The following is a 24973-nucleotide window of genomic DNA, read 5'->3' as shown; positions in this document are numbered from 1 at the left end:
ATCTATATTGTCGACCATAAACCCTGACTGCTCATTGGAGGGTCAAATTCTAAAGTTAAAGCTCAGCTACTTTGGTCATCTCATGAGAAGAGAGGAGTCGCTGGAGAAAGATTAGATGTTAGGAAAGGTTGAGGGTCGCCGGAGAAGGGGTAGGCAGCGAACGCGATGGTTAGATGGCATCCTCGAGGCACTGCAGATGAAGTTATGTGATGTTAGGAAGATAGTGAGAGACCGGAAAGCGTGGCGTGACATGGTCCATAGGGTCACAAAGAGTCGGACACGACTGAACGACTGAACTGAACTGAATATAATCTTTATATAGATGTAATTTTTTTTTTTATTCAAGGACTACCAATGCGACTGCGCGGCCTAGTGCAATAAAGAAAAAAAAATAAATCTGCGCGGCCTATAGGGGTACCATACAATAGTATAAATTTAGAAGCCCCGGGTTGGATTCTTATCTGAAAACTCCTAGCAACTCGGCCATTTCATGTGGTCTTGTAACGTCACGCAATCCGCCCGCCTTCCACCAACCACTACATAGCTTCTACCTGCTGCGCACGCATATAATTTTTCGTTCAAGCCTACTACTACGTACAACACTGAAAAACCAAAAGTTCTACGGGGCAATAACCTCATAAAATCTCATTTAATCGCATAGAGTCTCATAAGGTGCACATCATTATCATAAAATATCGTACATAATTTATGATAATGTACAAGAAACTATGAGAACTTATAGACGCCAGGTTTCCTGCAGAACTGGATCCTTAACGCCGTTTATTACAAATCCTGGCTACGTGAACTGGATATGTGGTTTCCCATTATTATTAACATGACACGCAGCCTTCCATTGATTTATTTTTGTGAGATTTTAGCGTCCAACAAATTTTTTTTTTGCGTGCTTTTCTTTAGCTATTTACTATTGCAGTAAAGTTGACAAGCAGTGCTGGAAAGGCGCCAAGGTTGGCAAGAATACAGAATATACGTTGTGCCATTGACTGAAAATAATTTACTCCAAGTTCAAACGTGGGACATGTGGGATTTTTTGTTGCTGTTTGCCTTACTCTTTAAATAACCTCGCGATAAAGATGCTTGACATCCTTTTCTTTTTTTCAAGGCGGCGAATTCTGAGCTAGAAGGCTCTTCGCCATCCAACAGAGTGATTCAATCTAGAGTTTTCTTCCTTAAGCCAGGTGAAGAGTGGCTCGTAGTATTCCAACAAAGGTTGGGCTGAAATTTTCGGGGTACCCGTGGTCATCAGCAAGGCCTCTCTCCAGTCGATGGAAGCGCCAAAGGCCATCATGCGTCTGAAACAAAAACAGCAAGAACAAAGGAACAAGTGATGAAGTAATGAATTACGCTCAAATCTATTCAAAACGTCAGACCGGTGACGAAATCGGTGTGACGCGTTGGTGCGGTGTGCACGAAAGGAAGAGCCAGTGAATGAAAATGCCGAAACTAAGAGGCCGATTATTCGCAAAGAGCACAAATCCATAGCTTGGCCCATGTGCACGTTCGTAGCGTTATAAAAGTAGAATTTGTGAGCCATTTCTTTAAAAGATAAAAACTACAAGGCACCAAAGACATTAACAATGACAAAAATGTGAGTGAGTCATACGGCGGCCTTTTTTTTATTATTTTAAACAATGCCATGCATAATGCATTATGTCGCATCTTAGAATGCTTGAGTATTGGTTTTAGTTTTTTCTACGTATACCCGTGGACAGGTTTCTGTGGCTTTACAGCACGGCTGGACAGAAAAGGAAGCGAGGCAAGCTTTGTACCCATCTCATAGGGAGGGGGCCTATCACAGTATAATAGAGTCACTATAGCCAGTGACTCTACCTCAACAGTAGTTAGTGCGCACCGTCGCTCCCTTCACTTCTGCGTAGGCCTTACCGGAACAATGAACAATACATTCCTATAAATATAACTAGACAGACAACTCTCCCACCCTTTCTTTTTTAATCTTAACTTTAGAGCACGGTGCTTTAAATCCACAGAAAGTTATCTGGGACTACTTAGAGAGGAGGGCAAGCAGTACAATACTCCCCGTTCTACATTTTTATTCGCGAGCAGCAGTGCGAGTCTACATTGCTCTGCAGTGGCGTGCAAGCAGTTTTAAAGAGACAACTATGGAGCAACCAGAGCCCATTTCCCTTCGTATTCTATACACAAACATTCAAAATGCTCGACTCTGTGTGTAGAGGGCTCCTGTTTTTTTGAAGATTATGTCGTCAAGTTCTTAACACACAAAACAAACTATCCCACTCTCTATGCTTGCAATTGAAGTCGGGTTGCGAGATACATATAAATAAAATAAATAAATAAATTTTATTTCTGCCTCAAAGATATGTGGACAGATGAGCTGCAGAAAAAGCTGTAAAAATACAGCTTGACAAAGATTGACATTATATAATTGGTTATAATTGGTTGCGAGATACTATCAGCAATTTTCAATCTCGAACATTGCGAATGTCCAAGTGCGTCAAATTGTGCGCACTTTGCAGACTGTTAGAAGGCACGTTTTTTTAAATACAATAATTTAACGATGAAACTTGTATCGCGGTTGTAAGTACCTGATGTCATCAACTGCTGGCACTTTTCTTTCAAGACAGCAGAAGACCATAGGCTGTCCTTGGCGGATTTCTGAGCACATCGTCTTGAACAGTTGGTAGTCAAGGAAACGAGCAAAGAAGTACCTGAAAAAAAAAATGAAAATAAATATCGCAGTCATTTCTACAGATGAAGTCTTACTCTTTCAGGTGAGTGAGGACACATACGTGAAAAAAAAAAAAAATGCGTCTTCGTTCGGAACTTTATACTGCGACGTCTGTCTGTTCGAGCACTCAACACCCTGCATAATTACAGCACTCGCTAAACAGTTTCGAAATCGATGCTTGCGAGTAACCTTCGGAATACTAGATGTAAAGTAAGGGGGAAAGGAGGGGCGCTTGCATAACATATTTCTGAACTGTTAAGGCCACAATGGATGAACTCAGATACACCCCGAAACGGAAAATAAAATATTTCAGAATGTACTTTAACGCACAGCTATTGCTTCAGTGGCGCAATTCATTAGCACTGCCTTTGAACGTGGAGGACCGCAAATTGAAACCAGTTCTTACTCCTGCACTTTAACTCATTTCTCCTTTTTAAGTATTTACTGCGAAGAAATGAATTTTCATTTTCCGCCGAGGATGTGTTTTCTTTTAGGTATAATTCTGACTGCCTCTCAGCAAAAATTGTGGCTCGAACCAGTCATTACAATCCAAATTTTCCTTTTTTTTTTCAAACAGAAAATGCAAATCCCTGAAGGCAAATAATGTTTTACGTCTTCTAAGGGTTTTTTGTTGCTTTTGAGACGGTTTGGAGTGCAAATAAACTTTTATAAGAATTTCATAAAGGTAGCCAAAGTTTTCAACAAATTGGTCATCGCTCTCATGACGGAATGAAAATACTCTGTTTATTTTCTATGCTTGGCCTCTAAGGGTATATTGGGACTCAGCGCAAAAATCTAATCTTGAAATCTTATAACAAAGGTTTTCATCCTCCTTCGTCTCACCTTTTTTTTCTTCATGTGCTTAGGATGACTAACTCTAGCTTGTGCCGCTATGAGCACGCGTAAGTGGTGCCCGCCTTAAGTCAGATGCGGGATCAAAGGAGGCAGTATAGCTTCAGACGAAAAACAAATTGCTTCGACAGACAAGAGAGCCGTTCAAACACGAGCCCTGTGGCAGGGTAAACTGGTTCAACGCAACGGCTGTAGCTTTAGAAAGAGACGCGAAAGGTAAAATTAGGCAGCATACTTCCGCCTATTTTTACCACAAAACAAAAAAAAAAAAAGAAAAGTAAAGGAAAGGCTTCAGTTACTACACTTAATAGCGTCATTCTGAATGGCCGATGTTTAGCCATGAAAGCAATACTGCCAGTGTTACGCTTCTTAAATGATCAGCACATCAACCTGCTTGATGTACTATAGTCAAAGGTCGGGGGGAAAAGGGGGCGGGCAGCCCAGTGCAACGTTTCGCGTCTATTTTTAGGGGGTTTCCTGTCACGCAATAGATACACTTGTGCCAATTGTGTAAACCTTGTTAAAAAGCTGCGGAGTCTTGAGCAATCGCTTGCTTCGTTTCCGTCGAGGTGAGGCTTCGTCTTTAACCTTTGACATTTCTGCACTCACTGGCACCTTTCGGCATACATTAACCTGCCACTGTGCATATAAAGAGCTGCCATTTTTCCCACCGAAAGCTGTCTTGGGGATTGCTTTGACCATTTTAACATAATAGATTTCGCTGCTTTGACCATTTTAACTCTAGCTATACTGTATGTTTTTCTCTTTTTGTTCTTTTCAGCAGTACTTGAATGGGGAAAGACAGCACGAATATTCGGACGACTTTGTTTTCCCAGTGCAAGAGGCAAAACTAGTGCCGAACCTTCAGGGACCGAACCACTGATATTTTGCGTTTTTTGCTTGGTGAGCTTCCCATTGGTGTGCACGGAGGACGCCGCTGAATGTTTGGCCGGTAAACGGTGGCAGAATGTAGTGTTGGCAGAGTGACCAAGGCGCCACATCTATAAATTGGTTCCGCACGTTCTCTCTCTATATAGGCCCCTTTCTTTGTGGAGTGTTCCTTTGAAAAAAAAAAAAAAAAAGAAGACTAGAAAGCTGTTTCCAGTTGAATCGCTTGAAATGAAATTAATTGCTGAACGGTAAATCGTTCCCTAAGGATTGGGGAAGAGTACTTAACGAGTTCGGTTGTGACGAGTGCATGAGGTCGGTTACTATTTCACATCTTGCTAGTGATTTGCTAACAACATATCAAAATAAAATAAGAGCTGCAGCATACTGTAGAAGGCAACACTAAATGAGAAGTAGTTTAAGTGTTCGTTAAAAAAAAATACTTTTCTTGTAGTACAGCTCACCCAGTTTATATATGAAATATAGTTCAAAGAAAGAAAACCTAGTAACTAACAAAGAATAAAACTATCGCGAGGCACTCGTGGTGCGCGCGAGAGTGCCCGATATGCCGGGTTGGCCATCAGTGAGACGCCCACAAAACGGTATTTTGGGGTGGGGGGCCGAAAAAAGCGCGCGTAAAGCAAAGCCACTTCACAGATATAGGGTGAGCATGTTGTATCACTACAGATAAGCAATCGGGCAAGCGTTTCTTGACAGCTATCTCGCATTGTTCGTTATGATGGACATTGGCCTCGATCGATTGCACTGACAGAACAATCGAAGGAGTGCAGCGGTTCAGCAAATAAACCAGACGTTTCATGAATTAGGTAAAGTTCTTGGTGCGTGTGATGGAGCCTGTCGTTGACCCCAGATGTTTTCTCGAACATGGTTCGGATTACATTCCTTATGCTATATGTCATCGATCATGTTACGTTATGTTGTGTTAAGCAGGTTTAACGTCCCGAAACGACTCAGAAAGTGAGGGACAACACGAGAGTTCTCCTTGGTTAATTTCGAGTACCTGGGGATTTTAACGTGCACTGATATCGCGCAGCACACGGCCGGGTTCGAACTTGGTAATTCCGGCTCCGTACACTGTAAAAAATGTTTGTTGAAAAGTACAGAAATTTTCTGGCCGCTGTCCTGCCAGAAATTTTCAGTTCTACTATGTGTTTCTGTTTTTAATATTTTCTGTCATTTTAGAGTTTTTTTTCTGTTTATAACTGACAGATAATTTTTGTAAATTGGCAAATATTTTTCGTTATACGGCGTGTTTTGTTTTTATTTTCTGTCGCAATGAGAAATATGATCCAAATGTATCTTTTTTACTCGTCTTTAATTTCACGTTTTCTGCTTGTAGCAACAAACTTGCGTTAAGTGCCAATTTCTTCAATGGACACTATGTCTACGGTGAAATCATTGCCAACTCCATGTCACAAATATCTCGTAGCGCTGGCACTACCCGATGACACCCATAAAGTTGGCCTCGCAACACTCGTTGCTGGCCACCGAAAAGAGGCAAGTGAAAATGCCTAACAGATACCACTGTAGCAGGGAGCGAACCAACAACGGACCTCAATATGGTGCCACTAGTTATCTTCTTTCGAATCGAAATTGTTACGCACCCGTTCGTCGGACAGCGCCTTCGGGGTTGTCATAACATTTCGCTTTCCATTCAGCATTAACCTACTATTCAAGTAAAAATGAGTTTGCGGCAGAAAATAGAACAGGCGACAAAAATATATTGATCTGTTTGCCTTCCAATTGAGGTTTCGGCTAAAGAACAGAAAATTGCTGTTTTTTTTTTCGTGAACGTATTTCGGTAAATGAAGTAGAACAGATATTCTCTGTACGGGGACAGAAATGTTCCTTAAAAATACCTGTAATTTCACACACATATTTTACAGTGTAGCAGGGGGCCTAGGTGTTCGACTTTCGCTGTATACCGCAGAAAATAATCTACACAAGCATGCAGAATTCAATTGTTGAAATTTGGCCTCTATCAAAAATGGTCAGTGCCCTTAAGATGCACCCGTAGCTAGCTGGCTATATTCACCGACAGTTAAACTCAGTCTAAAGTAAAAATTAGCGCAACACGGCGGTCGAAGCCTGCCTTATAAATGCAGTGGTGCACTTTGATGCATTGTCTGCTGCCTTACATGCCTCCGAAGACGGAAGGCTCCGTCTCCTCACCGTGTCCTACCGAAGTGCTGTTTATTCGCTGTCAGCACCGGCTCAGAGCAAATACTTTGTTAGTGGACTTATTCACTGCGCTTAAGAACACTGACTTGAAACTATGGACAAGCGTCGATGTTCAGCAAAGTTCCACCGCTGCCATCCGTTGGAAAAACAGGGATTTAATCCTTCCACTCTCGTTAAATCGTACTCAACAGCTTAACACCGGAATGACAATCCAGATTTCAAATGTAAACTAATACGTTTTTGTTTGAGGGCTCTGTACTGGATGCATGCACCGCCGTCGAACTGGCCACCATATTGTGGTCCAGTGCAGCAGGTCAGAAGGCAGCAGGCATATATATGGCCACTTGCTGTGGTTCATACTACTTAAACTACGAGCTGAACCTGAAAAAATAGCGATCGCGACAGCCCATGACTAAATGTAATTTCCCTTTTGTTAGTTTTTTAGTCGTGATGAGACTACGTACTTCAAACCCTGCTTTAAGTACGCCAAACGCGAAGAAATCTGGCGACACATTTTGTAAAAGAAAAGGTCATGATATGCTTCAAGTTAATTTTCACTGCAGAGTTAGGACAATATATCGCTAAAAAAAAAAAAAAAAAACGGAAGTCTACGCGTAGAAAATATACTTCGGCGAAAAAAGAATTTATGGACTGCGTTCTGAAATAAGTATCGCTAAATTTCACCGCATTTTGGGGAAAATGAAACACAAAGTTGTGGGGGTTTAAGCCAAGGATGTTATAATAGAATTGCTGGAGTGGAGGAGGAACCCGCAAGCTGAAGTCGCACGCCGTCATCTTGCCATAGGCAGAAAATGCGCCGGTTTTGCTTGGCGCATACGGTTCGTTCGCTTGATTGTATAGGCTCATGGATTTTTATCTGTGAGAATGGTGGCGTCATGCATTGCATATGAATACGCACATGAATCGGCGAAAGGTGGAGCGATTATATTACATCTGTAAGTGCTCTAACATGAATAAAAACAATGCTCGCTGCTGTTGTAACATTCCATGTTGCTATCACCTTGCGCTCAGACAGCGCTCATATGCAGGTTTCGTTGGCAGGTTTCCAAAGAATGACGAAGTGTGAAGCTAATGGAAGGGAAAAGTTTGATGGGTATGTGCCAGATATCAAGGAGGAAGAAGAAGAGAACACTGAGAACTAATAGACAGTGATAATTCGCGTCGTAGTTCCGCAGTGCCTGCAAAAGCCGCTAACTATACCCCCGGTGACTGCAGCCCTTAATTTAACCGAAAGTGGTACAACCCGACCAAGGCACGCAAAATATTTCACGCGCGCGCGCGCGCGTGTGTGTGTGTGCGTGTGTGCGTATGTGTGTGTGTGCGTGTGTGTGTGTTTGTGTGTGTGTGCGCGCGCGTGTGTGTGTGTGTGTGTGTGTGTGTGTATGTGTGTGCGTGTGCGTGTGTGTGTGTGTGTGTGTGTGTGCGTGCATGTGAGAGAGAGAGAGAGCTTCGTATTCTTTATTATTATTGTTCAGCTTTGGCATTACTGTGCGAGGGATCACCTTAAGTGCAAATGGCTCAGGGGCAAGAAATATATTTAAGTGTTTTGGGTTATAATCTCACGGACATGCGGTGAGCCGCCATTCGCTATTGCTTATGCTCATTAGGATATGAAAAATGCTATCTACAGTTCAGGTGTAAACATTAGCCCATGTAAACTAAAGGTTAAAAAGAGTAAATATGTTTTTTTTTTTGTAACACTGGTAATTCAGTTCAGCTATTTTCCTGTTTTCCAGGCACACTAAACAGCCGTATAAAATTTGGTCATGATTCATGCGTTTGTAGTCTACATAAGCTATTACATGGAACACCAGCTTGCAATATTGTATTGCATTTGGGAAGAATTAGACGACCACCCCTGCCGGACAACCACTACGTCTTCAATTTGTGCAGGAAGATATATAGTCGAACAGAACAGGGAAATTGGGATACTTCAGATGATGAATGAAAAATTTCCAGTGGTTTATAATGATGGTTGAACCTAGTTAGACGACCTATAGTTACCGGTTTTACACGGTTTTACGTGGTCTAGTGTCGGTTTTTGGATTATTGTTTCTCTTTGCGGGCTCTAACGTCCCAAATCGACACATGCTATGAGAAATGCCGTAGTGGAGGGCTTCTGAAATTTAGACCACCTGGGGTTCTTTAACGTGCGCTGACATCGCACAGCACACGGGCGCCTTACTTCTCGTTCCCATCAAAAAGCTGCCGCCGCGGCCGGGATTAGGTCCCTCACTCGCACGGTTATTAATCTGTAAAATATGCAATTATTCCTGTAAAATTATGCTCGACATAAGCTCTCGAAAGATATACGATGATGTTGAAGCGTAGAATATATTTTTAATCAAAATTTTAATCAAAGCGCTGGTATTTCAAACAAGCGGTCAATAGTTCGATCCTCACTGGCGGCTGAAGGTTTTCGTAACTATCCTTTTATATGATGAACGCAATTATAAGCGTACTGCGAGTGCGGTAATGCGGAAACCAGGCTGTCGACACTGCGAATGATGCGTGTGCGCTTCCCTGAAGTCTACTCCGAAGATAGCTCCTGCAACTGGCGCGCCGCTATAGCTCAGTGGCAGAGCGCTGGTCTCGTAAACCAGCGGTCGTGAGTTCGATCCTCACTGGCGGCTGAATGTTTTTGTGGCTCTCTTTTTATATGATGAACGCAATCATAAGTTTACTGCGAGTGAGGTGATGTGGAAACCAGGCAGTCGAAACTGCTTATGATGCGTGTGCACTTCTCTAATATCTGTTCCGAAGGGAGCACCTGCAACGGGCGCGGCGCTAGAGCTCATTCATTACCTCATTTTTGTACTTAATTTTTTTTTTAATTCACTCTGGCATAATTCAGTTGGCCTTTATTCAGCAGTACTGGAACTTTTTTTGGTGACGACAGATTCAAGAAGAGGGGTTTGGAAATGAGTTTTTGTCCCGCATGCCGAAATAAAAGACGAAACTAAAAGAGGGCTGGAGAGGCCAATCAGCATGACAGAAATTAAAAGTGGAAGAGTTGAGACCTGGAAAATCTCCTGGTTCTGACGACTTAGGTGACGACTTCTTTAAGCGTTTCAAAGGAGAAATTACTGAGGTTCTTCATTGCGTCTTTACTGAAATTTATGGCACAAAAATATCCCCGTCATTTAACAGCCCATGTGGTTTTAATACCTAAAAGTGAGGACGAGGTTAAATTGCTGTCGGTTGGGGCTAAATACTGCATCCACTGTCCTCTTTATACTCTCCTTATTTACACAAAAAACTGCAACGTCGTCTCCGTAAGTTAACAGTTTGATTTCTGATGCCTGCACTCGAACCTATCACCATGTTGTGCCGTCTCTTGGCTGGTCACCACGTAACATTTTGGTGGAGGTGCAGGGTGCCTCTTCCGCATCCTCGCCTTGGAGCATCGACGCCATCTGTGAGGCTTATCGTCCGATAAGCCTCCCAAATGTTGATTATAAAGAGTTTATGAAGTTTCTTGCCAGAAGAGTGCAAACTGTTATAAACGATATTGTAGGGCCACATCAAAACGTGGGTATTAAAGGCCGCACCATCGGAACAAACGTGCACATTGCAAGAACTGTTCTTGAATGCAGTGATTCCTTCGTATACAATGAGTTGCTACGTTGCAGCTTGATATGGCGAAGGCTTTCGATAGAGTGTTGCACGAAATTGTTTTCGGAGTACTAGAACATGTAAATGTTGGCTCGGTGATATGACAAGGTGTGCGGATAGCATATGAAAACTGGGTCTCGCGTATCATTGTGTATAAGCAATTATCATAATTTGTGCCTGTCTGTTCTTCAGTCCGGCAAGGTTGTCCGCTCTCAGCTCTGCTTTTTGCTATTTATCTTGAACCGTTTCTGTTATCATTGATGCATAATGAGCGTCTCTATGGGTGCACTCTCCAGAGTAAAAGAATCTGCTAACTCGGACGATATCGCAATTTTTTGAGCATAACGGGAAAGCGCTAAAGAAGTCGTTCGAGTTTCGGGCAACTACTGCAAAAAGACGGTGCGAAGTCAATTGGTAAAAGAGCATTGGTTGTTGGCACGGTGAATGGGATAATACATCGGAAATGTTTGCTAATATGTGGTGGACGCCGGTTCCAGCGAAGTACAGTGGTGTACCCTTTGAGTATTATAAGAGCAGAAGAGAGTTGTGGAACGACACAACGCAAAAGAGTAAGCAAAAGGCGGATGGGTGGAAAGGGTGCGACCTATCAGTGCTTGCACGTGCAAGTGCTTGCAATTTGTTTTTGATTAACAAAATTTGGTATTTGCTGTAATGTTTATGCATTTGCCGCTTGAATGTGCAAAACATGCATAGAGTATTGGTAGTTCTTAATCGGAGCTCAACTTGGAAGCGAACTAGCCGCACTAATTTGTTTCTTCCCATGAAAAGGGGTGGACTTGGTCTTTCGAACTTGTTTCGGAGACACGTTGTATCACGATTTCTTCTTTTGCGCAATCAAACAGACTGTTGCGCACAATGATGCAGATGCGCTTAGACAATGCGATACCGGACTCGTTGTGTCTTGTTATCCTCTTTTACAGGATTTTTAAGAGAAGTTGTTTTTGCCTGACAAATTTTGCGTGCCCATTTTTTGGTGGAGTATCTTAGTACGTTACCCAGGAAAATAATTGTATAAGGACTTGCTCAACCTGTTTTTAACCGTACCCCTATACCGATTCATATAGTGTGGAGGCCCAGGACAAGATGTCCTAAAGAGAGTTAAGAAGATGCCGGTTAAACCAACCGTCAAATCGTTTTTCTTCAAGCTTCACTCTAGTACCCTTTCCTAAAAGCGTGACCTAATGATAGCGGTATATTTGTACCGTAGACTCTCAACTGCACAATCTGTACAAAACCAGAGACAATTGATAACGTTTTTATAGACTGCTGGGGTCCTATACAGCATCCGGTTTTTACCCGTACGAAGTGACGAGGTCTCATACGACATGATTATGGTGCTGGGCCTCCACAGGATTTGGAAAACGCGGATGGTATTTAGGCATGCAGAAGAAAATGTACGATCAGTCAGGGACAACTTTACTGAAAGTGTAATATTTATCAGAGATATTCTACGTAGTCAGCCTGAGCAGCCTCAGTGGATGAATGTTCTCGGCGGGTTGATCAAAATGAAATGGTTTTAATACATCGCTTAAGACAAAGGTAGGCTAGTGATTTTCATGCCTGTATGTACTTTTTTGATAGGCAATAAATAGAAAAAAAAGCGCCGCTGTAGCTCAGTGGCAGAGCGCTGGTCTCATAAGCCAGCGGTCGTGAGTTTGATCCTCACTGGTGGTTGAATGTTTTGTGGCTCTCCTTTTAGAGACTGAACGCAATCATAAGTGTACTGCGAGTTCGGTAATGTGCTTATAGGCAGGTGTCGTCTTACAGATCCATTGCTCTGACTAATGTTCATTATAGGATTTGTATGAAAGTGCTTGCTGGCAGACAACAAATATTTATACGCGATACACTGGGCTTTCACCAAACGTACGGGATCAAAAGGGCAATCCATCTTTCAGAAAATTCACAAAAGAAGAAATGTGCTCGAATGCTTCGCTGAACCTTACGCACGCATGTTGCATTACTGCAATTGGACTTGGAGAAAGCTTTCGATTGTGTGGCACATACTATTCTGTTCAGTATATTACACTATATAAATGTTGGTTCTGTTGTTCGAGAAGAAGGGGCCTTGGCGTGCCTTAACTGCACTACGAGGTTAATTGGCAATACGTCACTGAGGGCTCTTATCAACGTAAGGTAATCAATGCGCCTAGGTTGTCCCCTCAGTCATCTTTTGTTCTGCCTTTATACTGAAAATTCGTGTTTAAGCATTCTATAAAACAAGAACATTGATGGTTTTCGGCTGTGTGTGTGTGTGTGTGTGTGTGTGTGTGTGTGTGTGTGCGTGCGTGCGTGCGTGCGTGCGTGCGTGTGTGTGTGTGTGTGTGTGCGTGCGTGCGTGCGTGCGTGCGTGCGTGCGTGTGTGTGTGTGTGTGTGTGTGTGTGTGTGTGTGTGTGTGTGTGTGTGTGTGTGTGTGTGTGTGTGTGTGTGTGTGTGTGTGTGTGTGTGTGTGTGTGTGTGTGTGTGTGTGTGTGTGTGTGTGTGTGTGTGTGTGTGTGTGTGTGTGTGTGTGTGTGTGTGTGTGTGTGTGTGTGTGTGTGTGTGTGTGTGTGTGTGTGTGTGTGTGTGTGTGTGTGTGTGTGTGTGTGTGTGTGTGTGTGTGTGTGTGTGTGTGTGTGTGTGTGTGTGTGTGTGTGTGTGTGTGTGTGTGTGTGTGTGTGTGTGTGTGTGTGTGTGTGTGTGTGTGTGTGTGTGTGTGTGTGTGTGTGTGTGTGTGTGTGTGTGTGTGTGTGTGTGTGTGTGTGTGTGTGTGTGTGTGTGTGTGTGTGTGTGTGTGTGTGTGTGTGTGTGTGTGTGTGTGTGTGTGTGTGTGTGTGTGTGTGTGTGTGTGTGTGTGTGTGTGTGTGTGTGTGTGTGTGTGTGTGTGTGTGTGTGTGTGTGTGTGTGTGTGTGTGTGTGTGTGTGTGTGTGTGTGTGTGTGTGTGTGTGTGTGTGTGTGTGTGTGTGTGTGTGTGTGTGTGTGTGTGTGTGTGTGTGTGTGTGTGTGTGTGTGTGTGTGTGTGTGTGTGTGTGTGTGTGTGTGTGTGTGTGTGTGTGTGTGTGTGTGTGTGTGTGTGTGTGTGTGTGTGTGTGTGTGTGTGTGTGTGTGTGTGTGTGTGTGTGTGTGTGTGTGTGTGTGTGTGTGTGTGTGTGTGTGTGTGTGTGTGTGTGTGTGTGTGTGTGTGTGTGTGTGTGTGCGTGTGTGTGTGTGTGTGTGTGTGTGTGTGTGTGTGTGTGTGTGTGTGTGTGTGTGTGTGTGTGTGTGTGTGTGTGTGTGTGTGTGTGTGTGTGTGTGTGTGTGTGTGTGTGTGTGTGTGTGTGTGTGTGTGTGTGTGTGTGTGTGTGTGTGTGTGTGTGTGTGTGTGTGTGTGTGTGTGTGTAAATAAGGAGAGTTTAAAGAGGACAGTGGATGCTGTAAAACGTTTTAGCGAAGTCACAGGAGTCAAGCTAACTGGGTAAGTGCCTGGTATTTTGGCACGATTAATGGCCGTAGAGCCCTGACACTTTAGCTAATGTGTCGTGGGTTACAATGCCTGCAAAGTACTTGGGAGTGGCCTTGAAATTTTAGATATAAAGTGAGCCGTACTGAAGAGAGCAGGTCCAAGAAACCCGTGAAAAAGCGGGGAAATGGCAAAGTGCGCAATTATCAATATTTGCAAAAGCCTCAGTTCGCAACCTGTTTTTAATTAGCAAGGTAGGGTATTAAATGCAAGTGTTGGATCGCTCCCGTGTACATGTGCAAAAATTGCATCGAGTTTTGGCGGTGTTTGTTTAGATTTCCAATTGAGAGAGGTGCAGCCGGACAAATTTCTTCCGGCTGGTGAAGGATGGGAGGCATGGTTTGGGCTATATCTATTTGTGCGACAGATTGTCAACCGGTTTATTTTTGTAGGAATGCCAGCGATCTTTTCCTGTCTACTGCGTGTCAACAATGGCTCTGTCGATCACTGCCTGATTTTGCAGTTCATACTCAATGTATTCCGGGTGCTCTTTTTGGACTCTTTAAGGAAATTGTTTTGCACGACAAATTCCTCTAAGCGCGTTTTTATATTAGCAGGAGAACATTATACAAGGATGTTAGCGAAGTACTGTTCCCGGTGTCCTTGTACAGCGGTATATACTGAGGAGGCACTGGAAGCAATGTACTAAGACACGTAAATAAAATGCAAATTTCGATGGCAGTTAAACGTTTTGTTTTATGCTACATACCGGTACTTTGGGTGTAAAATCATTTCTAGAGGAAAAGGGTCTGTTCCGTCCGTGGGGGATCCAATCTCTATTCTGGAAACAGTCAGAGGCAATTAATAGATCACTCGTTTCTGCATTGCTGGGAGGGGCTATATTTGTGAGATGTGTACTGCAAAGGAAAATGAAAAAAAAAAAAAAAAAAAAACTTTTGACACTTGATTCTCATGGAATTAGGTACTTCCCAGTGAATAACCACGATGATATCCCGTTAGACCAGGTTATGTTATTGTGCCTCCACAGTATATGGCGCCCACGAATGGCAGGTTATCATAGCGATTCAGATGCACGGCAGGCTCGCATGTATTTCCGCAGACATGTCCAGCGATGGCTATGATATGAACAAATTAGAAATGTGTGCTCCTGAGTGGCTGTCAAGGCTAGAACCTTTTGACGGCACTCAAGAAATTTTAGCATGATAATGCCTGCCCTCAGTAGGTGTTACGCAACCTGAACAAGCATTGGGTACATATATTATTCTTTGTTACTGTTCTTTTGAGTTCTCGTGCATTGTGTTTAGTAGAAGTCAGGCAATAGAGAAAAATTACAGAATATTACAGGATATAAGCAGGAAGCAGAAGTTAAAATTCTGGCATATGCGGATGACATCGCGGTGTTTTGCGCGGACAAAGCGAGTATTACAAAGACAACTAATGTGGTCGAAAAGTTTTGTGATACGACTGGAGCCCAGATAAACTGGGATAAGAGTCATGGCTTCTGGCATGGGATTGGGTAGACACACCAAAAACGTTTGTCCGGCTGACCTGGTAAACATTACCAACACAGTACCTAAGGGTGCCTCTCGGAAATTATCACGAGCCTGAACCATACTGGGCAGATCAGGCATCGAGAGCAAAGGAAAAGGCTGACGGGTGGCAAGGCAAGCAACTTTCCATGTTTTCTAAAGTTCACTGTCTGCAACCTTTTTCTGGTATCAAAAGTTTGGTACGTCATGAATGTGTTGTGCGCTGCAAGGGTGAGCATTCAAAAGATACACCGGGTTTTTGCTATTTTTATCTGGGCCTCGATTTGGGGGGGGGGGGGGGGGGGTGCTCAATTTTTTTTTGGCTACTCTTTACCATAAGAGCGTAATTGTGGCCAAGAGTGTGACAGTGTGGAATAAATGATCGTGAAGTAGCGACCGATGCAAGTGCGTTTCCCTAATGTCTGCTCTGACGGGAGCGGCTGTAACGAGCGCCGCTATAGCTCAGTGGCAGAGCGCTGGTCTTGTAAACCAGCGGTCGTGAGTTCGATCCTCACTGGCGGCTCAACTTTTTTTTTCGGCTGCCCTTTACCATAAGAGTGTAAGTATGCCTAGGAGTGCGGCAGTGTGGAATTAACGATCCTGAAGTAGCAAATGATGAGTGCGTGCTTCCCTGATGTCTGCTCTGAAGGGAGAGGCTGTAACCAGCGCCGCTATGGCTCAGTGGAGAGAGAACGACGAAGACGCCATACCGGGTGGTAGCGTTTCACGCTACAAAGGTTCAGTCGGCCTCTGGCCGAGGTGCTGCTCAGGGTAATGGCAGCAGTAATTATTATCGTGTTGTCCTTCACCGTTTCCCGACTGGTAAGCTTGTCGTCGACTTGACTTTGTTTTTCTGCATGCTGACCTCGCCGGTCGCCCCTACCGTGCCCAAGACTTGAGACGCCCTTCAGAGCGTGGTGGATTTGGAAAATATAAGCTCTATCGGACAATTTCAAATGTCGCATGTCTGGAGGACTACATGTAAATCGGCGCACTTTAAAGGAAAGCTAGTCTCATGTGGGGATTTATTGCTTAAGAACCGTCGCTGTGTTGTTGCGGATCCGGAACCGAAGCAGTTAAAGGCGAAACTTCTGTGGCTGCCTGAACGCTTGGGTTACTCCTTTATTTGTAAGGCTTTACAAGCTTATGGCAAAGTCATCTCGATTTCGAGGGAAAACTGGAAAGTTGCCGATATGGAACAGATGAAGACGCTCAGCCGAGATGTCGCTTTGACTCTTGCCGAAGGGGTTAGTGTTGGTGACGTTACACATCAGCTAACTGTGTTTGGAGTGCAGAGCCTCGTTTTGATACCTGGCGACCACCTCTCTGCCTCCGCTGCAACCGTGTAGGACACATTCGTCGGCACTGCCGTACGCCGCGTTGCGAAGATTGCCGGTGTTTCGGCCACACAGCAGATCAGTGTGTTGTTACATACGCGAACAAGCTTCGGCACCGAGTCCACCCTCCTGACGATACTTTACGGGAGCACATCATAGATGCGTCTGAGATAACTGATGCGTCTGGCGACCTTCCTGCCGGCGTTGTGGCCGAGTGTTAAAGTGCTACTCCACAGGCTTCTGAGGATGAAAATACTGCTCATGCGTTCGAGAGTAATGGGAACAACTCAGCGTCTCAGGCCTTGGAAGAGATGTCGTGTCAAGCTTCCGACAAAGAGCCAACCGCAAACGAGCCACCACTCATTCCCGAGCACCCAGCGAGTGCCACCGCGGACATTGTGACCCCTGTGGCCGTTGCTGTGCAACAACGTCCAGACCAGGGCCCAGTTGCTGTGGCTGACGGGCTCGCTGCTGCCGACAAGCCAGTCTTGAAACGCCGTGCATCATGTTGCTCCGAGTCCAGTGAGGAGGACGATCAAGCTGGCAACAAGCATCGTCGTCCCGGTCGAGCGTCGAAGCACAAAGGGAAGTGCCGGCGTCCGCGGTCGAGGAGGCCTGGCGGTGGTTCGAAGGTGGCTTCGCCGTCTTCCGACAGGCAAATGGAATTGTAGGCAAAACTATGTGCTGTCACCATGGCGGTCTCTTAAGAGATAGTGCTTGCAACTTTCTATGTACGGGGTCTTAGGTTGTTTTCTGTTCTGCGAAAGACGCTGCATTGTTCTGGCCTAACTTATAATATTGTTACTTAGCTGTATTCGCTGTTCGTGATGAGGATGGAGAAGTGCAACAGACTCCGAGAAGACGACGACGCTGAGTGTTGTGAAATCGGTGCCCTCATCAACGATAGTTGTGCGGACAGCTTTGGGACTGTACGTCTTCCACGTAACATCTCTTGGTGGAGGTGAATCTATTCGATCCCCTGTCACAAGCTGGATCTCCGCAGCGGCCGCCACATCGGAACCACCACAATGACTACAGACGCCTCTACCTCTAAGGCCGCCGCTCCTGCTGTTGTAATGGCCCACCCCCGTGACCCCGGAACCTTCTGCGCTACCGACGACGTCGACGTAGAAGACTGGCTATCCCTATACGAGCGCGTGAGCAAGCACAACAGATGGGATGCCACACTCATGCTCGCGAATATAATATTTTACTTGGCTGGGACCGCGCGGGTGTGGTTTGAAACCCACGAAGACGAGCTAACATCTTGGGATATTTGCAAACAGAAGCTCCACGACCAATTCGGAAAGCCTATTGGCCGCCACATTTCCGTCGATATTGAACGCCGAAAACAATATTGACGCCGAGGGCCGGTTGATGTGTTGCGATCTTCTACTCTTTAGAAAGCCATAGCGGATAATTAATGTTCATGCTTTCAATACTGTGAATCGGCGCATAAGTTTGTTTGAACATATAGCTAGCTTACTTGACTGTGACCGACGTCTTGTGCTAATGGGCGACTTCAACTGTGTTTGCAACCCCATAGATCGTTCTAGTTCGGACGCACGCAGTGACAGGAGTGGGGAACTTTTGTTCCGTGTTACAGAAGATGCGGGAACGGTTGATACAGGGGTATCCTGCCGTGCTTCTAGACCATTCACTATACATTCAGGGACATTCTCACGCTCGTCTAGACCGGATCTATGTATCTTGTACATTAGTTTCCCGCTGGCTGGTTTGAGAAACTATACCGGTTTCGTTTTCTGATCATTGCATGGTAGTAGCCCGGCTCGGTGGCTATAACCATTCAAAGTTTAGGCCGCAGTTGGAACTATGGAAGTTAAGCTCATTGCTGGTAAATGACCAAGAATTTATCATTCGTGTGCGCTCACAGCTCCAATCATGTTTTTCCAGAAATCTACCATTGTTCGCCGCTGGGGAAATGTTCAAGCAGGAAGTACGTGCGATAGCAATTGAACATGGCTCAATTAAATATTTCTACAGAAAACATCAGGAGGAGGCACTTAACAAAAACTTGTGTAACCTGTATGAACTAGAATGTGAATCCCCTGGATCATATACGGACGAAATTACTAGGGTCAGAAGTGAGTTACAAAGGCATGGTGCGGAACGATACAGGGGTGCCTTAATTCGATCTCGTGTCAAGCGTGCTTTGCACTGCGAACGGCCGACGCGGCAAGCTTTGCTTGATGAACGTCATCGTGCGACTGCAAAGCTGATTCCGGGATTAATGCGTAATGGCACATTGGTTTCGAGTACGAATGAGGTTACGTCCGCATTCGTGGATTATTACTCCATGTTGTTTAGTGCCACTCCTCCTGTAAGAAATTCTGACATTATCTCTCGTTTCACATCCCTGGTGACCCCTTTATCAGAAGATGATTGTTTTGTAATTAGTAGCACTTTCACGCAACAAGAGGTAGAAGTGGCAATTGATCAATTACCTCTCTCAAAAGCACCTGGTCCTGATGGCATTTCCTCTGAATTTTTCAAAGCTTTTAAAACTGTTCTTGCTCCCATCCTGCTAGATGTCTTTGTCATGAGTTTTGATCTAGAAGCCCTTCCTAATTCCGGTCCTAATTCCAGTCCTAATTCCAGTCCTAACATAGTCCTAATTCCAAAGAGTACTGATTTAGAAAAATTACGCTCACTAGGAGGCTATAGACCAATCACACTGGCAAATGTGGATTACAAGATTTTCGCCAAAATTTTATCAAATCGCCTACAGTTGGCACTGTCGGTACTCATTGACCCTCACCATACGTGCGGCTTGAGGGGCCGTGCCATTCAAAGTAATGTACACATTGCGCACACAATCCTCAAATCGTACTCCTGTTCTCATGATAAGGTTGCTTTACTTCAGCTCGACCTTGCAAAAGTGTTTGATTGAGGTCGTCATTTTTTCCTGTTTTCTCTTTTGGAACGAGCGAATATTGATTCTGTAGTACTGAGGGGGGTGCAGTTTTGCTATAGAAATTGTTCGACTCGCTTAATTGTAAATGGCCACCTATCAAGCCCCATACCAATCAACTCTTCTGTGAAGCAAGGCTGTCCGATGTCTGCGCTGCTTTTTGCTCCTTACTTGGAGCACTTTGTCTGAGTGTTTTACATAACAGTAGTATCCATGGCTTCGCGCTCCTTGGAAATGACGTTAAAGTGCTTGCATATGCGGATGATCTTGCGTTTTTCTTCACTGACAAGCCAAGCATGAAAAAGTTATATCCAGCATAGAACAATTTGGCATTGTTTCTGGTGCTCAGATGAATCACTCCAAGAGTTCCGGCCTTTGGTTTAGTTCGTGGGGCTCAACACCGCCCCTATATGCAGGAGTTGAATGGCCATGTGTGCCCTCTAAATACCTGGGCGTTCCACTGCATGCATTTAAGTCAAGTGTAAATCACTGGAAAGAGCACGTTCCAGTCGTCCAGCGTTATGCTAATACATTTGTCCCCAATCGGCTTCCAATATTCGGTCGGGCTCAGGCCTGCAACATGTTTCTGGCGACAAAAATGTATTATGGGCTTCAGGTCCTCCACTGTGTTAGGCATTACATCCAGCGGTTTCACGGAATATTTGCGGCGTTTATTTGGTCATCCAATTTGGACCGATTCGACGTGATAAGCTATTCAGACCTGTTTGTGCAGGGGGGCTAGGCTAAGTGCATCTGTATGTAGGGCAGTTAGTTGCCCGTTTCTTCTTTTTTCGTGATTGTTCACATTCGATTATTAGAGCATTCCTTCAAGTTAACCTCATGAATTTGCTTCCTGACTTAGTGGTTTCTTCAGATTTTACTAACCGCCCACTGTTACTAGGATTTATGCAGGAAGGTTATGCTTTGGTGAGGCTTTTGACAGCACGATTCTCTAAGGAACACTTATATTCGGTTTCGCGCAAGAGACTATACAAGGAATCGATAGCAATGCTTTTCCCGCCACCACTGTATCGTTCTTTATACTTTCGTCTTAAGGGTCATGATTTGTTAAAGAGGGTGCGCAAAATGCAGATTTATCCTTGCACGAAAACAATTTTCTTTAAATTACACACCGAAACTCTACCTGTTAACACATGGCTCCATAGGAAAAATATTTTTGTATCTTCTGTAAACTGCCGTCTGTGTGATGTGACTGAAACAATTGAGCACTGTTCATTAATTGCGAAGACGCAATTCTTTTTTGGATGTGTTGCAAAGAACTCTAAAGAAATACTTTGTTCTAAATTGGTACAGTTAGCGGTATCTTGCTGTTACGCAATCTATTTACGAACCATGACATGTTTTTCCTTATTAGACTTCAAAGCTTGTGGAAGACAAGCATGTTGGATCGCAACGCTGAACCTGTTGTTCCACCTAGACTCCATTTTAGCAGAATGATGCTGCAACTGAAGGACATTTATGATGAAAATGACTTTCAACCTGATTGGTTTCCACTGGTGACACGGTGTTTATCTTTGCCTGCCTTTTAGTTGTGTTTTTCTATTGTGCATCTCAGCAACGGCTGAGTGCATTGTAAATAGTCTGTGTACATAACCCATTCTGTACATAACCACGTGTAATAAATGCCATGTGAAAGAAGCCGCTATAGCTGAGTGGCAGAGATTCTACTTCCGGCCACCGAGCGTGACGGACGTGTGTATCATGGGCTCCCAAGGAGCGGATTCAGCGGCCCAGCTGGGCTGTGGTATCAGGAGCACGGAAAGGCCTACCAAGGATTATGAACTGGTTCTACCGCATCTGCCTACAGGTTCGAGTGTTTTACATACTGTTTTTTTGCATGGCGACATAAAAGCCAGGCCGTACCGGGTGGAGCACTTTCGAGACTCCCTCGCTCGTCTTTCACTGCTGCCGGAAGTGGTTGCCCTCGGGGCATACCAAATGAATCACGTGTGGGCGGTAACGTTCAAAGGTGAAGAGGCGAAAGCGAAGATTTTGGAAGCCCAAGCTATTGAAGTGAAGGAGCACCGCTGCGTGGTCATTGACCCCTGTAACCAAGGCATCAGGTTGAAGCTTTTCTGGCTGCTTCACGGCGTGCAAGACGATGACGTGCGAGCGGCGTTGGCAGCTTTTGGAAAAGTTACGGAAATTTCAAGAGATAAGTGGAGAGTGCAAGGTTGTGTCGACAAGACTTCAACGACACGAACGGTCACGCTGAAGCTCAAAGTGGGCGTTACCATCGAGGACCTGCCGCATCAGCTTCGGGTCGCCGAGGACGTCGCACTCGTCCACGTCCCAGGCAGAGCCCCGCTTTGCCTCCGGTGCCGCGGGAAAGGACATATACGTCGTGAGTGTCGTGTGCCGCGCTGCGGGCTGTGTCGTCGCTACGGCCATGACGAGTCGCAGTGTGTGCGCACGTATGCCAACGTTGCAGGCCCCGTGCCGAGTGAAGTGGCAGGCGAGCACTTGATGGACGCAGTGGACGCCGAGGAAGCGAGCAGTGGAATCACTGAGGAGGCAGAACAGAACGGACAGTCCTCTGAGAAGACCCCTGCCCCTAAAGAACACTGTGAATCAGAGTTGATAGTTCCGTTGCCGAATGTCGCTGGGACCGAGACACCCACGAAAGAAAACGGCAATGCCAGTGCAGCAAGCCCAGCGTCGGCTACGCAACACATTGAGGAACAGGGGGACACTGAAGCTGAGATGCCAGCTGCTTCTACCTTGCCTGTGAAGCGGGTGCACGAAGACAGTGTCAACGAGGAATCAACCCAAGGAGGAGCGGAAAGCGGACAGCCTCCACTGAAGGCAGCCCCCCTTCACCGGGCGTCCTTCAAGCCAAGGCCAAACGTGCCCCCAGACCGGAGAACTGTGTCACCTGTGCCTCCGCCATAGCGGGGGTACCCTTTTCGGTCGAGACGGTACAAGCCCGGTCCATGATCGGGAGTAGCGCTTGGAACGACGGACGGACTCGCCAAAAAGGAAGAATGGTCATCCCGTGCAACAGATCAACCGCAATGCTGTCTCTCTGCAAAAGCGATGTGAGTGATATATGTTTCGCGATATATAATTTCTTGAGATGGCGACGAATTTAAACACTAGCTTGCGCGTAGCCACGCTAAATGTGAGGGGGCTGTCAACGCGTCGGAGACAACTGCAGCTTAACCGCATTCTGCTGGAAAATGAAATTGATGTGCTAGCAGTTCAAGAGAGCAAAATGGAAAGCGAACAACAAACAGAGAAAATGGCTGAAATATATCGTTCTAGATATAGTGTTTGCGTTTGTCATGCGGTTGGAAGAGCGGGGGGATGTGTCATTTTCATTCGAAATTGCATAGAGTGTGTGCAGTCTGTGTTCTCGTGTGAGAGTGGGCGGCTATTGATATGTGATTTCAGTTTTTCTGGATTGGACTGGAGAGTGATCTGCGTTTATGCGCCGACTAGAACGTTTGAGCGGGAAGAGTTTTTTCACTATATGAAATCCTTCCTAATACATGAGAGGCGTGTTCTCCTGCTTGGAGACTTCAACTGTGTCTGTAGACCGGAAGATAGAACAACAGACCGTGTCCTTCGTGACAAGAGTGCAGAGTTACTTATTGACATTGTTATTGAGGCAGAGCTTGAAGATGCTGGCTGTATAATGACGCATGAAGGCCAAGCAAAGTTCACGCACTTTCAAGGTAGCTGTCATGCAAGGTTGGACCGAATATATGTTCCCATTGATTGTGTGCCCTTGTGCTCGGAATATGAAACACTTCCCATGAGCTTTAGTGACCACTCCCTCGTAATGATTACTCTAGGCACGAAAAGTAAGGCAACAAAGTTCAATTGGGAGCTATGGAAATTTAATGAAAAACTGCTGCTGGATGAAGAGTTTACCACTAAAGTTAAAGAATATATTAGGCATATGTTACAAAATGACTCTAATTTTATACAAGCATGGGAGCAGTTTAAGTGCGAGATAAAGATAGCTGCTATTGACCGAGCATGCACTCTCCGACGTAAAGAAAGAGAACAAGAAAAAGAACTTCGTAGCACACTTGAATACATGCTTAGCATGGAGAGCGTTAAGCCTGGCTTGTTCGCCCAAGATATAAAAAAGATAAAAACCAAACTTGAGGTGATAGACGAAGAGAAGTATCGCGGTGCGGTGATAAGGGCACGCAGCGAAAAATTGTGGCTCGGAGAGACGCCCACGAAAAGGGCACTTAGTGACGAAAAAAGGTACGCAGTGTCAAAAGAGATAAAAGAAATCTGCTATCAGAACGTAGTTACCTCGGAAAAAAAAACGATTGAACGGGCGTTTGTAGAATTTTACAGCGGATTGTTTAGCCTGAAAACACCGGACATTGAACGCTTCAGAAAAGACTTTCTTTCGCTGATGCCAAGAGTAGAAGACGAAGTGGCGCAGACACTTGAAGCAAGTATTACTTCCGAGGAAATTGAGGCCGCTATCGGGGAATTAAATTCCAATAAGTCACCCGGACCAGATGGTCTTGGTGCTGCCATATACAAGGCCTTTCCAACTGAAATGGCTGTTTTACTGGAAAGAGTTATTAGTGAATGCTACGAAAAGAACGTACCTCCTCCGTCTTTTCGAATGTCACACATTGTACTAATCCCGAAAACAGATGACCATGTTAAGCTTCAGTCTGTAGCGTCTTACCGTCCTATAAGTCTAACGAATGTTGACTATAAAATTTACATGAAAGTATTAGGACGACGACTCCAAAGTGTAATTACTTCTCTTGTAGGCCCACATCAGACATGCGGTATAAAAGGAAGGACCATTTTTACTAACATACACGCAGCAAGGAGTGTACTCGAATGTTGTGACGCGATGCATGACCACGTAGCCATGATGCAATTAGACCTCCACAAAGCATTTGATAAAGTGGTACATGAAATTTTGTTCTCTGTTTTAGAGTATGCCAATGCTGGTTCCGTGATTACAAAGGGCGTGAAAATGGTTTACGAGTGCTGTTCAGCGAGACTGGTCGTGAATAAGCAGTTAACTGATCGTATACCTGTTCAGTCGTCAGTAAGGCAGGGCTGTCCTCTGTCTCCCCTTTTGTTTGCGCTTTATCTGGAGCCTGTCTGTCTAAGATTGCTTACAAGGCCAAACATACGCGGTTATAGATTTTTTCAAAGTGAAGTTCGGGTTTTGGCATACGCGGACGATATTGCGGTTTTTTGTACTGACCATGAGAGCGTGCAAGAAGTTGTAAAAGAAGCCACTGCCTTTTGCACTGCAAGTGGAAGTGAAATTAGTTGGCCAAAGTGTTTAGGATTTTGGCACGGAAACTGGCAATACGCGCCTGAACTGTTCTCCAGTATGCAATGGACAATAACGCCAGGCAATTACCTTGGTGTGCAACTAAAGCACTACCGT

General features: G+C 44.9%; 2 protein-coding genes and 3 non-coding genes across 5 annotated transcripts in view; 4 read left to right on the top strand and 1 right to left on the bottom strand.

The window, feature by feature from the left end:
• Nucleotides 1–1135: 1135 nt before the first annotated feature.
• The window catches only part of LOC146186257 (angiotensin-converting enzyme-like), a 91496-nt gene continuing 67658 nt past the window's right edge, over nt 1136–24973 (bottom strand). The window contains exons 11-12 of the mRNA XM_084608020.1: nt 2583–2705; nt 1136–1310 (exon numbers count right to left, since the gene is read on the bottom strand). Coding sequence (XP_084464146.1) covers nt 1136–1310; nt 2583–2705 — 298 coding nt within the window. The remainder of the gene's footprint in view (nt 1311–2582; nt 2706–24973) is intronic.
• Nucleotides 9250–9321, top strand: TRNAT-CGU (transfer RNA threonine (anticodon CGU)). Its single transcript has one exon. It is a non-coding gene; the product is annotated as a tRNA-Thr (tRNA).
• On the top strand, nt 11927–11998 carry TRNAM-CAU (transfer RNA methionine (anticodon CAU)). The gene has a single exon. It is a non-coding gene; the product is annotated as a tRNA-Met (tRNA).
• TRNAT-UGU (transfer RNA threonine (anticodon UGU)) lies at nt 15746–15817 on the top strand. The gene has a single exon. It is a non-coding gene; the product is annotated as a tRNA-Thr (tRNA).
• On the top strand, nt 21286–22476 carry LOC146186289 (uncharacterized). The gene has a single exon (XM_084605647.1). It carries the CDS (start codon nt 21286–21288, stop codon nt 22474–22476), a length of 1191 nt encoding a protein of 396 aa, XP_084461773.1.

The sequence above is a fragment of the Amblyomma maculatum genome, chromosome 6 (assembly GCF_055883805.1).
Source record: "Amblyomma maculatum isolate TAMU_Amacu chromosome 6, ASM5588380v1, whole genome shotgun sequence".
In the NCBI taxonomy this organism is placed as follows: domain Eukaryota; kingdom Metazoa; phylum Arthropoda; class Arachnida; order Ixodida; family Ixodidae; genus Amblyomma; species Amblyomma maculatum.
Note: the sequence above shows the minus strand (reverse complement) of the source record. Positions and strands in the feature narration are given on the sequence as shown.

What these genes read in the sequence shown, in the direction of transcription:
- LOC146186289 (XM_084605647.1), top strand. Translation starts at nt 21,286, where the DNA reads ATGGGCTCCCAAGGAGCGGATTCAGCGGCCCAGCTGGGCTGTGGTATC.